The sequence below is a fragment of the Microcaecilia unicolor genome, chromosome 3 (assembly GCF_901765095.1).
Source record: "Microcaecilia unicolor chromosome 3, aMicUni1.1, whole genome shotgun sequence".
Classification (NCBI taxonomy): Eukaryota; Metazoa; Chordata; class Amphibia; order Gymnophiona; family Siphonopidae; genus Microcaecilia; species Microcaecilia unicolor.
In genome coordinates, this window is record NC_044033.1 from 243,596,783 (window position 1) to 243,611,577 (window position 14,795).

Sequence of the window (14,795 nt, forward strand, 5' to 3'; positions counted from 1 at the left end):
GGAGGGGTACAAGGCTGCCCTACAGCCGCACAAAGCGGGAGGGAGCGCCGGCAGAATTTAGGTCTCAATCCAGCCCCGAAAAACGGAGGGGAGAGGAATGCAGCAGCTCACTGTAACACAAAATCGTCTCAACTCCTGAAGAATCCAATTGAAAAAACTTGAACACGAAGTCCTCCTGAACAGGAACTGAAGACTAAACTTGAAACTGAAATGCAACCAGAATAAAAACAGTACAGATATCTGGGAGGGGCTATGGATTGATCAGCTATGATTAATGGAAAGAAAATTATCAGGTATGATACATAATTTTACCTTCCATATCATCATGCTGATCAATCCATAGACTGGTGGGATGTACCGAAGCAGTACTCACCCAGAGCGGGACATAGAAATCCCTGACCGCAACACTGAAGCTCCAAACCGGGCCTCCGCCCGAGCAGCCACAGTCAAGCGGTAATGCCTGGAGAAGGTATGAGCCGATGCCCAAGTTGCCGCCTTACAAATCTCTTCCAAGGATACGGACCCGGCCTCTGCCATCGAGGCCACCTGAGCTCTAGTGGAGTGAGCCTTCAGCCGGATAGGCGGCACCTTCCCCACGGCCACATAAGCCGCTGCAATGGCTTCCTTGACCCATCTTGCCACTGTAGGCTTAGCAGCCTGCAGACCCTTACGAGGACCTGCAAACAGGACAAACAGATGATCCGACTTCCGGAAATCATTGGTCACTTCCAAGTATCTGATGATGACTCGTCTCACATCTAGATATTTGAGAGCAGAGTACTCCTCTGGACAGTCCTCCCTATGAAAGGATGGGAGACAGAGCTGCTGATGCACATGGAAGCGAGAAACAATCTTGGGCAGGAAGGAAGGCACTGTGCGAATAGACACTCCTGCCTCAGTGAACTGCAGAAAGGGCTCTCGACAAGATAGCGCCTGGAGCTCGGAAACTCTTCTGGCTGAAGTGATAGCCACCAAAAAGACTGCTTTCAACGTCAGATCTTTCAGAGATGCCCTCGACAAGGGTTCAAAAGGCGGCTTTTGCAAGGCTCTTAGCACCAGATTGAGATTCCAAGCAGGTACCACTGAGTGCAGCGGAGGGCGCAGGTGATTAACTCCCTTGAGAAAGCGCACCACATCTGGCTGCGAAGCCAGGGAAGCACCCTTCAGGCGGCCCCTGAAGCAAGCCAGAGCCACTACCTGGACTTTAAGGGAACTGAGCGACAGGCCTTTCTCCAGACCTTCTTGCAGGAACGCCAACACTGAATAAATTGGAGCAGTGAAGGGAGAAAGAGAGCCTGCCTCACACCATGATGCAAAGATACGCCAAACCCTGGCGTAAGCAGTAGAAGTAGAGCGCTTCCTCGCTCTAAGCATAGTGGCGATGACCTTGTCTGAGAAGTCCTTCTTCCTCAGACGCTGCCGACCAATAGCCAGGCCATAAGACCAAAGGGGGAAGGATCCTCCATCACCACGGGACCCTGATGCAACAGGCCCTGCTCCGCTGTCAGCCACAGAGGGCCGTCCACTGAGAGCCTGATCAAGTCCGCATACCAGGGACGTCTGGGCCAGTCCGGACCCACCAGGATTACCCAGCCCGGATGCTTTGCCACCCGGTCTAGTACCCTGCCCAACATGGGCCAGGGCGGGAACACATAGAGAAGCTCCTGTGCCGGCCACTGTTGGAGAAGAGCATCTAGTCCCAGAGATCGAGGGTCCCGTCCTCTGCTGAAAAAGCACGGCACTTGGTAATTGGCCGATGACGCCATCAGATCTAGGCTCGGCTGACCCAACGCTTCGTGATGTCCAAGAACGCCTGAGCCGATAACTGCCACTCTCCGGGATCCAAGGTATGGCGACTGAGAAAGTCCGCCTTGACATTCATGACTCCCGCAATGTGGGCCGCTGACAGCTGTTCCAGGTTCGCTTCCGCCCACTGGCATAGATTCATGGCCTCCTTGGCTATAGGGGCACTCTTGGTACCTCCCTGGCGATTGACATAGGCCACAGCCGTGGCATTGTCCGACAGGACCCGTACTGGCTTCAACGCCAGTACCGGGAGAAACTCCAAAAGCGCCAACCGAATGGCTCTGAGTTTCAGGAGATTGATAGACCACTTTGCCTCTGCAGGAGACCAGAGCCCCTGCGCTGTCCTTCCCAAGCAGTGGGCTCCCCAGCCCATCAAAGAGGCATCCGTCGTGACGACAACCCACTCCGAGGTCAAAAGAGGCATCCCTGCGGACAACTTGTCTGTCCTCAGCCACCAGCTCAGCGCCTTGCGCACCGCTAGGTCCAAGGGAAGGCGCACAGCGTAATCCTCCGACACTGGAGTCCAGCCCTGCAGCAGAGAGAGTTGTAGTGGTCTCATATGAGCCCTGGCCCAGGGCACTACTTCCATTGTGGCTGTCATAGAGCCCAACAGCTGCACATAGTCCCAAGCCCGAAGAGGAGAGGCTACTAGGAACTGGTCCACCTGAGCCTGAAGCTTGACAATCCGATTGTCCGGCAGGAACACTCTGCCCACTTGGGTGTCGAAACGAACTCCCAGATATTCCAGGGACTGAGTTAGGCGCAGCTGGCTTTTCTCCCAGTTGATGATCCACCCCAGGGAGCTCAAAAGAGCAATCACCCGGTCTACAACTCTTCCGCACTCTGCGTAAGAGGGGGCTCGGATCAACCAGTCGTCCAGATAAGGATGGACTTGTACTCCTTCCTTTCGTAGGAAGGCCGCGATGACCACCATTACTTTGGAGAAGGTCTGCGGAGCAGTAGCCAACCCGAATGGGAGGGCTCTGAACTGGAAGTGTCGGCCCAGGACTGCAAAACGCAGAAAGCGTTGATGAGGAGGCCAGATTGGAATATGCAAGTAAGCTTCCTTGATGTCCAAGGATGCCAGGAACTCCCCTGCCTTCACTGCCGCTACAACAGAGCGGAGAGTCTCCATTCGGAAGTGCCGAACTTTCAAGGCCCGATTGACCCCTTTGAGGTCGAGGATAGGCCGTACCGAACCTCCTTTCTTTGGTACCACAAAGTAAATGGAGTAACGCCCCTTGCCAAGCTGATCTTCTGGCAACGGAACGACCGCACCCAGGCGGATCAGATTGTCCAAGGTCTGCTGCACTGCCACAGCTTTGACCGGAGACTTGCAGGGAGAGTGCACAAACCCGTCTCTTAAGGGTCGGCAGAACTCTAGCTTGTAGCCGTCTCTGATGACTTCCAGCACCCAAGCGTCTGAAGTTACCCTGGTCCACACGCCCAGAAACGAGGACAGGCGTCCTCCAATCTGCACTGGGCCATGGACCAGGGCCCCGTCATTGGGTACGAGACCCTGGAGGAGGACCGGAGGACGCACCTCCGGGACGGCGGTCTCTGCGAAAGGAATGCTGCTTGGGGGAGAAGTTCCTCTTGAAAGAAGAGGGGGCAGAGGAGCCCGACTTGCCCGGGCAATACCGACGGGCTTCCTGAAACCGTCCTTTGGAGGAACCGGGGCAAGCACCACTGGCCCGAGCCCTGACCTCTGGTAACCTCTTGCCCTTAGACGTGCCGAGATCGGTCACAATTTTGTCCAGTTCGACCCCAAAGAGCAGCTTGCCTTTAAAAGGCAACTTAGCCAGGCGAGACTTAGAGGTGTGGTCAGCAGACCAATGCTTCAGCCAAAGCCACCGCCGTGCAGAGACTGTCTGAGCCACACCTTTAGCTGAGGCTCTCAAGACATCATACAGTAAGTCTGCCAAATAAGCCAAGCCCGATTCCAGGGCCGGCCAATCAGCCCTCAAGGAAGGATCCGAGGGGGAAGCCCGCTGCACAATCGTCAGGCACGCCCTGGCCACATAGGAGCCGCAAACTGAGGCCTGCAAACTTAAAGCAGCCGCCTCGAAGGACGACCTTAAGGCCGCCTCCAATCTTCTGTCTTGGGGGTCCTTTAGGGCCGTGCCACCTTCCACCAGCAACGCCGTTTTCTTAGTCACCGCAGTGATTAAAGAATCCACGGTAGGCCAAAGGCCTTCCGTTCACCTTCAGGCAGAGGATAGAGGCGGGACCTAGCCCTAGCCACTTTGAGGCTCGCTTCTGGGACATCCCATTAAGCCGAAATCAAGGTGCGCATGGCCTCATGCACGTGGAAGGTTCTAGGCGGGCGCTTCGTCCCCAGCATAATGGCGGAGCCAACAGAGGCTGAGGGAGAGACGTCCTCCGGAGAGGAAATCTTCACTAACAGGTTGGGTAAATCCTCTGAGCGAAAGATCCGCACTGCAGAGGGGTCATCCGCTCCATCCGAGCGGGAATCCGTCTCCTCCAAGGAATCCCCAAAGGACCGTTGGGAGAACTCAGATACGCTGCCCTCATCTACATCAGAGAAGACAGAGTCCTCTAGGGCCTGGAAATCCACCCGAGGGCGTTTGCTTCCGGAGGCCTCAACCCCTTTATCAGACAGGGGGCAGGGGCAGCGTTTTGCATAAGAAAAGCCTGATGCAGCAGCAAAATGAACTCAGGGGAGATTCCCCCCGAACTGTGCACTTCTGCAGCTTGGGCCACGGCCCTAGCCGCACCCTCAACCGGCGCTCGCAAGAGCGGGGGAGAAACGTGCTGTGCATCCAAAATGGCGTCCGGCGCGAAACTCCGAGGAGCCGCGCGGGAAGAACGGCGCTTAACTTTGGCCGCTTTCTTACCGTCGCCTGAATCAAGGGCGACCATAGTATTAACGTCTCCCAGCTCGAGGGCAGCCCAAGAAGAAGCCGTCCGAGCAGAGTGGCCGGCCAACATGGAGTGGGCGAGCAGCGGGGGATGGGCGCTTATGGCGGGAAGAACCGGGACACTGACCGGACTCCATACTGATGCTCAACAAAGGCGATTCAGGCTTTGAAACCTCCGCATCCCCGCTAGACGCACACACGCGGTCCGGGGAGCGAATCTTCGTGCCCTCGCCCTCTGACGTCATAAGCCACGTGGAGACTGAACGGGGAACCCCCTGCCCGCTATAAAAAGGTAAAATTACCTGCTTCTCGCTCCGAGCTGTAACGAACCGGTGTCACAGTGAGCAGCTGCAATAAACAGAGCCAGCGGGAGGGGGGAGAAAAGGAGGGACCTGGCACCACCAGGTTTTCACTTGCTCAAAGAAGAGCCCTCAACCCCAGGTACTCAACAAAACCTAAAGATTAGGCTTGGAGACCTAGCCAGAGCTGCTGCTGTGTGTGTGTGACCACCACCTGCTGAGATAGAGAACATACAGGAGGAGTTTCTGGCAGCACATGACCACATATAGGGAGGCAAAAGGATTGCTCTCTATCTCCACCTGCTGGTAGATGGACACAACCCACCAGTCTATGGATTGAACAGCATGATGATATGGAACGCACCTTCATTAAAAAACCCCTTATGGTAAGCCATATTGAAGCCCGGCATATTTTCTATTTCAGTCACTTTCAAGCACAGTAGACTCCTTGTCTTGCACACGTTATCACATTCTATCAACACATTGATCATATTTTCACATTTATACAATCTTCCTCACATTTTCTCACTTCTTATTCTATCAATGCATAAAGTTTATCTGTTATTTAATTTGGTTTACACACACACATATATATATATAAACATTTTAAAAAATCTGGTCTCATTCAATGGCCAGTAATGAGCACATATGTTCACATGTTTTTATAATCATATGAAATTTTTATTTGTATGCATACCCCTAATGCAAGCATTAAATGCCAAAATACGGACCGTGTCGGATCCATGATGTACAGCATCTATTCATGTGACTGATTAAAGGACCTATGCGCGTTCACTGTGCACCAAATCAGCATTACTGCCCGGCTAGTGCACACGCCTGGCAGTAATTATGATTTTGGCGCACACAGAAAACCTGAGGTAGAAAATAATTTATCATAGTTACCTGATGCTAGGGTCCACCTTGGGGGTTAGTACTCAAAAGTACAAAGAGTAGAGGACACTCAAGGAGGTTACATGGAAACACTTTTATAACAAACAGGAGGAAATATTTTTTCACTCAACGAATAGTTAAGCTGTGGAACTCTTTGCCGGAGGATGTGGTAACAGTGGTTAACGTATCTGGGTTTAAAAAAGGTTTGGACAAATTCCTGGAGGAAATGTCCATAGTCTGCTATTGAGACAGGCATGGGGAGGCAACTGGTTGCCCTGGGAATTGTGGCATGGAGCATTGCCACGATTTGGGTTTCTGCCAGGTACTTGTGATCTGGCTTGGCCACTGCTGGAAACAGGATACTGGGCTAGATGGACCATTGGACTGACTCAGTATAGCTACTAAAAAAAAAGAAAAATCTGAGGCAAGGCTGGAGACAAGACAGGAACAGGCTGAGACAAGGCTTGGCCACTGTTGGAAACAAGGCTAGAGACAAGGCAGGAACAAGCTGAAGTGCAACACACACACACACACAAACATTAGAACTCACTAGAAGACCTCTGTTGCAAAGACACTGCTTGAATGTCCCATCGCTCCATATGAGTCCCCTCACTGATGATGTCACGATCTACCAGCCCAGAAGCAAAGCACTACTCCGTGCTAGCAAAGTGCCTGTTTCTGAAGTAACAAACCATTGTTTATATACCTTTAACTAATTGTGTGTATATGACCATTCTCACATCTGCTATCTCTGTCACTGCTCCCCTTATTTAAAAACAACTGGCTTTACTTGTTCCTGCAAAACCAGTCTCACGACCTCCAACCACAAATCTTGCATGATAGTCCTTAATTAATTACAGAGCTAACTGCAATTAACTTGCAGCCCTAACTGTAACAAGTATAGGGGTGTGCTTGAAAATTCCATTTAATGAAGCCTGTGGCATAAAAATATAATTCTATATCTTTCTGCCACATTATCTTCTTCTCAGATTGCATTTCTCTACGCAATTCAGAGCAATCCCTTTGGACTGATTGATTAATGCTATTCTGCTGTTTTTCTCTTTTAGAACTATGTCCAGTTTCTTTGCGTCCAGCTTTTTATCAGTTGGAATGGGGATGAGCCAGGTGCTGATAACCTCTTCATTTTCCAGCAATGTTGTAATATTTATAAAGTTTTTAATGAATGATGCATGCCACTTTATTACACCTTTCTGTATAGAAACATTCAGCCATCAGACCTTTGAACCCAGCTATAAGATGAGGAACTCTTTCAAAAACTCTTTCTTGTAGAATCTACAGAAATCTTAACTAGTTTTTTCTATGCTTGCTATGAATCATCTTGTTTCTAATACACTGTCCTGGGCTGTAATTATCAATTGCTCAACCTATACTTAAGGAAAGGCAAATTTAAACCTTTTTTGTGTCCAGTTTTGTTCCATGAATGGTTGTATTTCTCACTGTACTAGTGAACCTGTCATTTGTTTATTCTTAATGTGGATTCCTTCATGAATTCTGAGGTTATCTTTACGACTGAAGCTTTTATTACATTTAGAACATTGAAAAGGTTTCTCTCCAGTGTGGCTTCTTTCATGCATTCTGAAGTCATACCTTCGAGTGAAACTTTTATCACATTCAGGACATTTAAAAGGGTTTTCTCCAGTGTGGACTCTTTCATGCATTCTGAGGTCATATGCTCGAGTGAAACTTTTATCACATTCAGGACATTTATATAGTTTCCCTCCAGTGTGGATTCTTTCATGTATTCTGAGGTTATATTTTCGAGTGAAGCTTTTATCACATTCAGAACATTTAAAAGGTTTTTCTCCACTGTGTACTCTTTCATGTATTCTGAGGTCATATTTTTGAGTGAAGATTTTATCACATTCAGAACATTTAAATGGTTTCTCTCCAGTGTGGATTCTTTCATGGTTTCTCAGTGTTTCTTTTCGGTTGAACCTTTTATCACATTCAGAACATTTAAATGGTTTCTCTCCAGTGTGGATTCTTTCATGGTTTCTCAGTGTTTCTTTTCGGTTGAACCTTTTATCACATTCAGAACATTTAAAAAGTTTTTCTCCAGTGTGGATTCTTTCATGGTTTCTCAGATCCGATTTGAAATTGAACCGTTTATCACACTCAGGACATTTAAATGGTTTCTCTCCAGTGTGGAGTCTTTCATGAATTGTGAGCTTATTTCTTTGAGTGAATCTTTTATCACATTTACAACATTTAAAAGGTTTCTCTCCAGTGTGGAGTCTTTCATGAATTTTGAGGCTATGTTTTTGAGTGAAGGCTTTATCACATTCAGAACATTTAAAAGGCTTTTCTTCTACGTGGATTGTTTGAGAAATACCGAGATCACTTTTTTGAGTGAAGCTCTTATCACATTCAGGCCATTTAAAACGTTTTTCTGCAGCGTCAATTTTTTCATGAATTAGGAGTCTATATCCTTGATGGAAACTTTTATCACATTCAGGATATGAATGTAATTTTCCTCCAGTGTGGATGTTTTCATGTATTCTAAGATTATTTTTTCGAGTGAATCTTTTGTCACATTCAGTACATTTAAAAGGTTTCTCTCCAGTGTGGAGTCTTTCGTGAATTCTGAGGTTACTTTTTTCAGTGAAGCTTTTATCACATTCAGAACATTTAAAGGGCTTTTCTCCAGTGTGGTTTCTTTCATGAATTATGAGTTTATATTGCTGATGGAAGCTTTTATCACATTCAAGACATTTATATTGTTTTCCTCTAATATGGATTCTTTCATGTATTCTGAGGTAATTTTCTCGAGTGAATCTTTTGTCACATTCAGAACATTTAAAAGATTTCTCTCCAGTGTGGAGTCTTTCATGAATTCTGAGGTTATCTTTTCGCGTGAATCTTTTATCACATTCAGAACATTTAAAAGGTTTTTCTCCAGTGTGGATTCTTTTATGTTTTCGTAGATTTGATTTGGAATGAAAACCTTTATCACATTCAGAACATTTAAGCTCTTTTTCTCCAGTATGGATTCTTTCATGTATTCTTAGGTTCTTTTTATTGAAACTTTTATCACATACCGAATCTGTCAATAGCTTCGCGCCCCTGAGGTTCATTTTATGTACTTGTTTCTGTCTTGTGTTGACTAATTCATATCTTTTCAGTTCAGATATCTGACTATCATATACAGAAGAAGTAAAATATTTTCCAAATTCAGTACAATGAAATGACTTGTCTTCTCTGTGAATTTGTTTTTGCCCTGTCAGGTCTGACTTCCCAATGAACCTTTCCTCGAATACAGTGCTCTGAAGAAGTGCCTTTCCACTGATTCTTTGATTTTGCTTGAGATTTGCACAGTGGCTGGAATTCCTTTCTTGTTCAATACATACATTGTGTCTCTCTCCTTTTGGGACACTTTCTTTAATGCTAGGAGGTATTACTCTACTAGCACCTTCCAGAAAATCAACTGAAGGATCTGGGCTGTCTTTGTTTTTCCATTTCTCCCTCTGCTGCTCATCATACTCTCTCATTCTCTTGTTCCCAAACCCATCATCTATAGGATAAAAATGAGAGCATGTATATAAATTATACAGCCACTGAGTAAAGCATATATACATGCCATTTGCTTGGCTAAGGCTCATGTCACATAACAGGAAAAGGTGTTTCTTGTAGACAGGTGCAAGTGGGCATTGACACATGAACAGACAGAAACAGACAACCCTGATCTCATCTGCTGGCTCTTGACATCTCATCCTCACTCTATTCTCAGCAGTGATTCCCTTAACTCTGATTATATTCACTGTCTAAAAACTCTGAACACCCTGCTGGAGACCCAAACCTCACACCTGGTGGCTTAAGAAAACTGAATTCTAATTACTAAGAGAAAAAAATGTAACTGAAAATCACTAGTAATATTCAACATTCATGTGAAAATTACAGCCTGACTGAAACTGAATCTGTGGCCAAAACTGGCTACTCTGTGTTGGCCGATACTGAAGCTAAAAATGAAAATAGCTTTGCTCCTCTCCCTTCCCAACCAGGAAAAGCCCCCCCTCCCGGAACTAGCTGTCAGCCACAGCCCCTCTCCCAGGCCTTCTGCATCGTTGTTGGCAAGAGGGGGCAGAAGGCTAGGAGCAGTCCTCATCAGTTGCTGTGTAAAAATGGCTGCTGGGACCAGCTTTGCTCCTGCCCTTGCCAACTCCAATCTCTAAATGACTGCTGCTCGAAGTCCTGGCAGCCATTTTGATGCAGGGGCAGGTGTGGGCACCACTCCTGTTCCCGCTAGCCACCAACAACTGAGAGGGGAGCTGCCACTGATGGCTGGGTCTGGAAAGTGGGTCGTTCTGGTTGGGGGGAGCAGGGAGGGAGTGGAGGCTACACAGCACTGGCATTTTCTCCTGAAACTAGGTCAACCACATATTTCAGGCTGGTTTTGGCGTAAAAGGGAAAGGGGACTTGATATACCGCCTTTCTGAGGTTTTTGCAACTACATTCAAAGCGGTTTACATATATTCAGGTACTTATTTTGTACCAAGGGCAATAGTTAAGTGACTTGCCCAGAGTCACAAGGAGCTGCAGTGGGAATCAAACTCAGTTCCCTAGGATCAAAGTCCACTGCACTAACCACTAGGCCAAAAAAGCAGAAACTGAAACCAAAATGTGGTTGGCCTCTAGTGAAAAATGCAGAAATTCTCCACGCAACAAAGGAAGGATTTTATTATAAAGGAATTCTTGGCTCACTGCTTCTGGTATCAGTATCTTCCTCTCTACATTCCAGCTGGTTGCTGACAGGATCCTCTTCCATTTTCTGAATCTCTACTGTGGGCTCAGCAGTGTAACTTTGGCTGCCTGTAAAAGGAGTAGAAAAATTAAAGAAAAGCAACTTTTGGCTAAAACTGATGAGAATTTTATGAGCTTTGAAAATATAAGTATCCTGGTGGAAGGACCCTCTGTAGTTCTGAAAAGAAACCATGACCTTCAACACAGACAGGTACTATAACTGTGACATAATAATCCCTTTATTATACAATCTCACCTCTCTCCAAGTTGGGGCCATCAATGCAAGTCTTCCTGTTGTTGTTATTGCTATTAATGTCCAATATTGTTCTCCTTATACTGTCTGTCTCTCTGTCATTACAGGTTTTACTATTGCACTTTGCCTGATTTTCCTGTACTCTCACTGTAATTGGTACAAGGTGACGTCACCCTCCTGTGCTGATTTCATCTCACTCGGTGCAAGGTGCTTGCACTGCAGGTGCACGCCGAAGGAGCAGGTCATGCGACTCCTGCCTCCCTGCTCTATTTTGTTACTTATACTCTTTTTTTTCTTTTTTACCATCGATTGCCCCAACCTTTTCTCCCCTTGCCCAGATGGTCCCTCTCCGTTTGCTCCCATCACCACCGGCCCACATTCCCATATTGCTCCACCTCAGTTACCTCCCTTAAGACAAATTCAAACTTCCTCTCTCCAAATATGGATACTAGTGATCACCTTTCCTTTCCCTTCCTGCAGCTTCCTCTGGGGGTCTAACTGCTTCTATCCCTTGCTTACATTGAAGGGGAGGGTTCACTTTGCTTTTCCCTTCTTCATCCATCCATCCTGCCAATGTCATGTTGAGCTATTCTGCCTCACTCCCATCTGCTACTGCTGTAAATTTGACCATCCTTCCTGCTGATCCCAGTGGAGGTGATCTTTCCTCCTTTCCTCCAGCATCTTCCAGTACAACCATCCTGCCTGCCTCTCTCCATCTAGCAGCGCTGTGTGGCGCAAAGAGAATAAAACCCACAACTTGCTGGGTGGGACGAAGGTTCAGCATCATGGAGTGGCACTGAGATAGGTTATAAATAGTGAGAGATATTAAAAAAAAAAAAAAAAGATTATTAAAACTGATAAAGAACGGGAAGAGAGACAGCCACAGGGAAACTAATGGGTAAGAATAAGAGAAAGAAAAGAAACGAAAGGCAAAAAAAAAAAAAAAAAAAGGCAGGTCAGATAATGAAAGGAGAAAATGAGAAAGAAAGGAAGTAGAACAATGAAACACATTATCCACAAAGCAAAGCTCAGAAGCAGGGGCCGTGATTAGAAACCTCATTCTCATTGTGCCTGGTCCAAATGAATCATTTTCATGTAAGAAAAGTCTGTATCGCCTCACTACTAGCTTTAATTCAAGCTACATCATACGCTTCATGGAATTCCTCACATGTGCCTGTGGTGGTCAGATTTCCTCTTTCCTCCGATCCCTGAGGTTCAGTCCCAAATCCCTCTTGCTCAAATCGGATTAAAACATCAGGCTTGACATTGTAGAAGCCTATTATAGAAAAAACATAATACAATATATTTAAAACAAGTTACCAAAGAGCCTGTGTAAGTGCTCAGAATTATGCTGTTTTCATAGGCAATGCCATCAGAACAGAGCTAAGATGGGTGCTGCTGTACTGATCATCATCAGAAATATATTCTAGCACATCCACAATCATTTAAATACTATGGTAGGCAGCCCCTCTCCTCAAGAGCTACAAACAGCTCTGGGGTGCTGCTGTACTGATCATTATCAGAAATATATTCTAGCAATTCCATGATCATTTTAATACTATGGTAGAGAACTCCTTTCCTCAAGAGCTACAAACAGCTCTGTGGAGGATACTGCTACTGCATAAACATCTAATATAATAATTTGCTCCTCCATCATTCCAATGTGGCTCACTGGGATCGTAACCATCTCCTGATATCACTTGGAATGTTGGAGGAGCAACTGTGCAGAAGCAGGCTTTTCAAATCATTTAATAAGAACCAAACTCACACAGACAGACACACACATTCGGTCTCTCTCTCAATCACACTCTCTCTCTCTCTGACACACACTCTTTGTCTCTCACACATACTCACTCCTAACAGTTCCCTTTAAAACATAATTGCCATTAGAGGACAACCTTGCTAGCGCCCGTTTAATTTCGTTCAGAAACGGGCCTGTTTTACTAGTAATGGATATTTGTGTCATCAGGCGTTTTATTTATTTTTTCCTGTTGTCTCAGGTTATTCTTCATCTAGTTGTTGTAGATCAGAAATCAGAATCTGCCATACACCAACAACTGGAAATCTGCTAAATCACTATGGGGCCCTTTTACTAAAGCTTTGCATGTGATAACGAACATTAGCGTGTGTTAGGTGCCACATCGTCCCTAGGTAAACAATAGGACCAGCAACACTTAACACACACAAAGCTTTAGTAAAAGTGCTCATTTGCAAAACAGATGGATGGTTTTTTTTTTTTAGGCATTTTGAGGCATCCATCTACTAAAAACGTCCAAATCTGCGGTTTGTCTAAATAGCAAAGGGGCGTGTTTTGGGTGGGACTAGGGAGGGCCCAAAAGTACATAAGAATAGCCATACTGGGTCAGTGCAATGGTCCACCTAGCCCAGTTTCCTGTTTCTAGTTTTCATCAGTGGCCAATCCAGGTCACAAGTACCTGGCAGAAACCCAAATAGTAGCTACATTCCATGCTCGGGGCGGTCTTAGCAAGTGCAGGGCCCTGTGCAGACCAATTTGATGGGGCCCCACCCCAGTTCCGCCCTCACCCTAGCTCCTCCCAAGCTCCACCCCCACCCTAGCTCCAGGGCCGACCATCCCCCCCTCCCTCCGAGCTCCAGGGCCCCCTCCCTCCCAGCTCCAGGGCCCGGCCCCCCTCCGAGCTCCAGGGCTCCTCCCTCCCTCCCAGCTCCAAGTCCTCCCCCCCTGCCAGCTCCAAGGCCTCCCTCCCTCCCTGCCAGCTCCATGGCCACCCTCCCAGCTCCAAGGCCTCCCTCCCTCCCTGCCAGTTCCAAGGCTCCCCACCTTCCGAGGCCTCCCTCCCTCCAAGGCCTCCCTCCCCCTACCTCTGAATTTTAAAAGTTACCTCGTCGGGTTACAGGCAGCAGCAGCAGGAGTGAAAAGCGTGCGAGCTGCTCGGCGCTTCAGGAGCCTTCATTTCCCTCTCTCAGCTCTGGTCCCGCCCTCATTTCCTGTTTCCACGAGGACGAGACCAGAGCTGAGAGAGGGAAATGAAGGCTCCTGAAGCGCCGAGCAGCTCGCACACTTTTCACTCCTGCCGCTGCCTGTAACCCGACGAGGTAACTTTTAAAATTCAAAGGGAGGGGGACTGGAACTTGGGCGGTCGGGGGCGCACTGCGCGGGGCCCCCTTGAGCGCGAGGTCCTATGCGGTCGTAAGACCGGCCCTGTCCATGCTACCAATCCCAGGGCAAGCAGTGGCTTCCCCATGCCTGTCTCAATAGCAGACTATGGATTTTTCCTCCAGGAACTTGTCCAAACCTTTTTTAAACCCAGAAACTCTAACCGCTGTTACTACATCCTCCGGCAAAGAATTCCAGAGCTTAACTATTTGTTGAGTGTAAAAACATTTCCTCCTATTTGTTTTTAAAGTATTTCCATGCAACTTCATTGAGTATCCCTTAGTCTTTGTACTTTTTGAAAGAGTAAAAAATTGATTCATTTCTACTTGTTCTACACCACTAGTGAGTTTGTAGACTTCAATCATATCTCCACATAGCCATCTCTTTTCCTAGCTGAACTGCCCTAGGAATTCAATCCCCTTTATCATTTTTCTCTTTTTTTTTTAACCTTTTCTAATTCCACTATGTCTTTTTTAAGATCTGGCGAACAGAACTGAATTCAGACTGGATTGGAGTGTGTTTCTCCCTGGGTTGCTGTACTTTTAGTTCCCCTGAAGACGCTGCTATGCAGGCGAAACATGGCCCATGTAGGGAACTTTGGACATTGATTTTCGTTTGATATTTGAACTGAGATATTCACTGATTTTGCACTGAAAAAGTATTACACTGACCAGGAATCCACTACGACTTATATATGCACGTCAAGCAGATGGACAGCACTCCATACTGCTCAAGCTAAGTAGCGGTTACTTTTTACTCTTTTATTTTCT

The 14,795-nt window shown here is 46.9% G+C and overlaps 1 protein-coding gene across 1 annotated transcript in view; it reads right to left on the reverse strand.

The window, feature by feature from the left end:
• LOC115464537 (zinc finger protein 845-like) overlaps window positions 1-14,795 on the reverse strand; it is a 924,208-nt gene that overhangs the window by 42,394 nt on the left and 867,019 nt on the right. The window contains exons 7-9 of the mRNA XM_030194903.1: window positions 12,058-12,165; window positions 10,598-10,705; window positions 7,342-9,410 (exon numbers count right to left, since the gene is read on the reverse strand). Of these exons, the coding sequence (XP_030050763.1) occupies window positions 7,342-9,410; window positions 10,598-10,705; window positions 12,058-12,165 (2,285 nt within the window). The remainder of the gene's footprint in view (window positions 1-7,341; window positions 9,411-10,597; window positions 10,706-12,057; window positions 12,166-14,795) is intronic.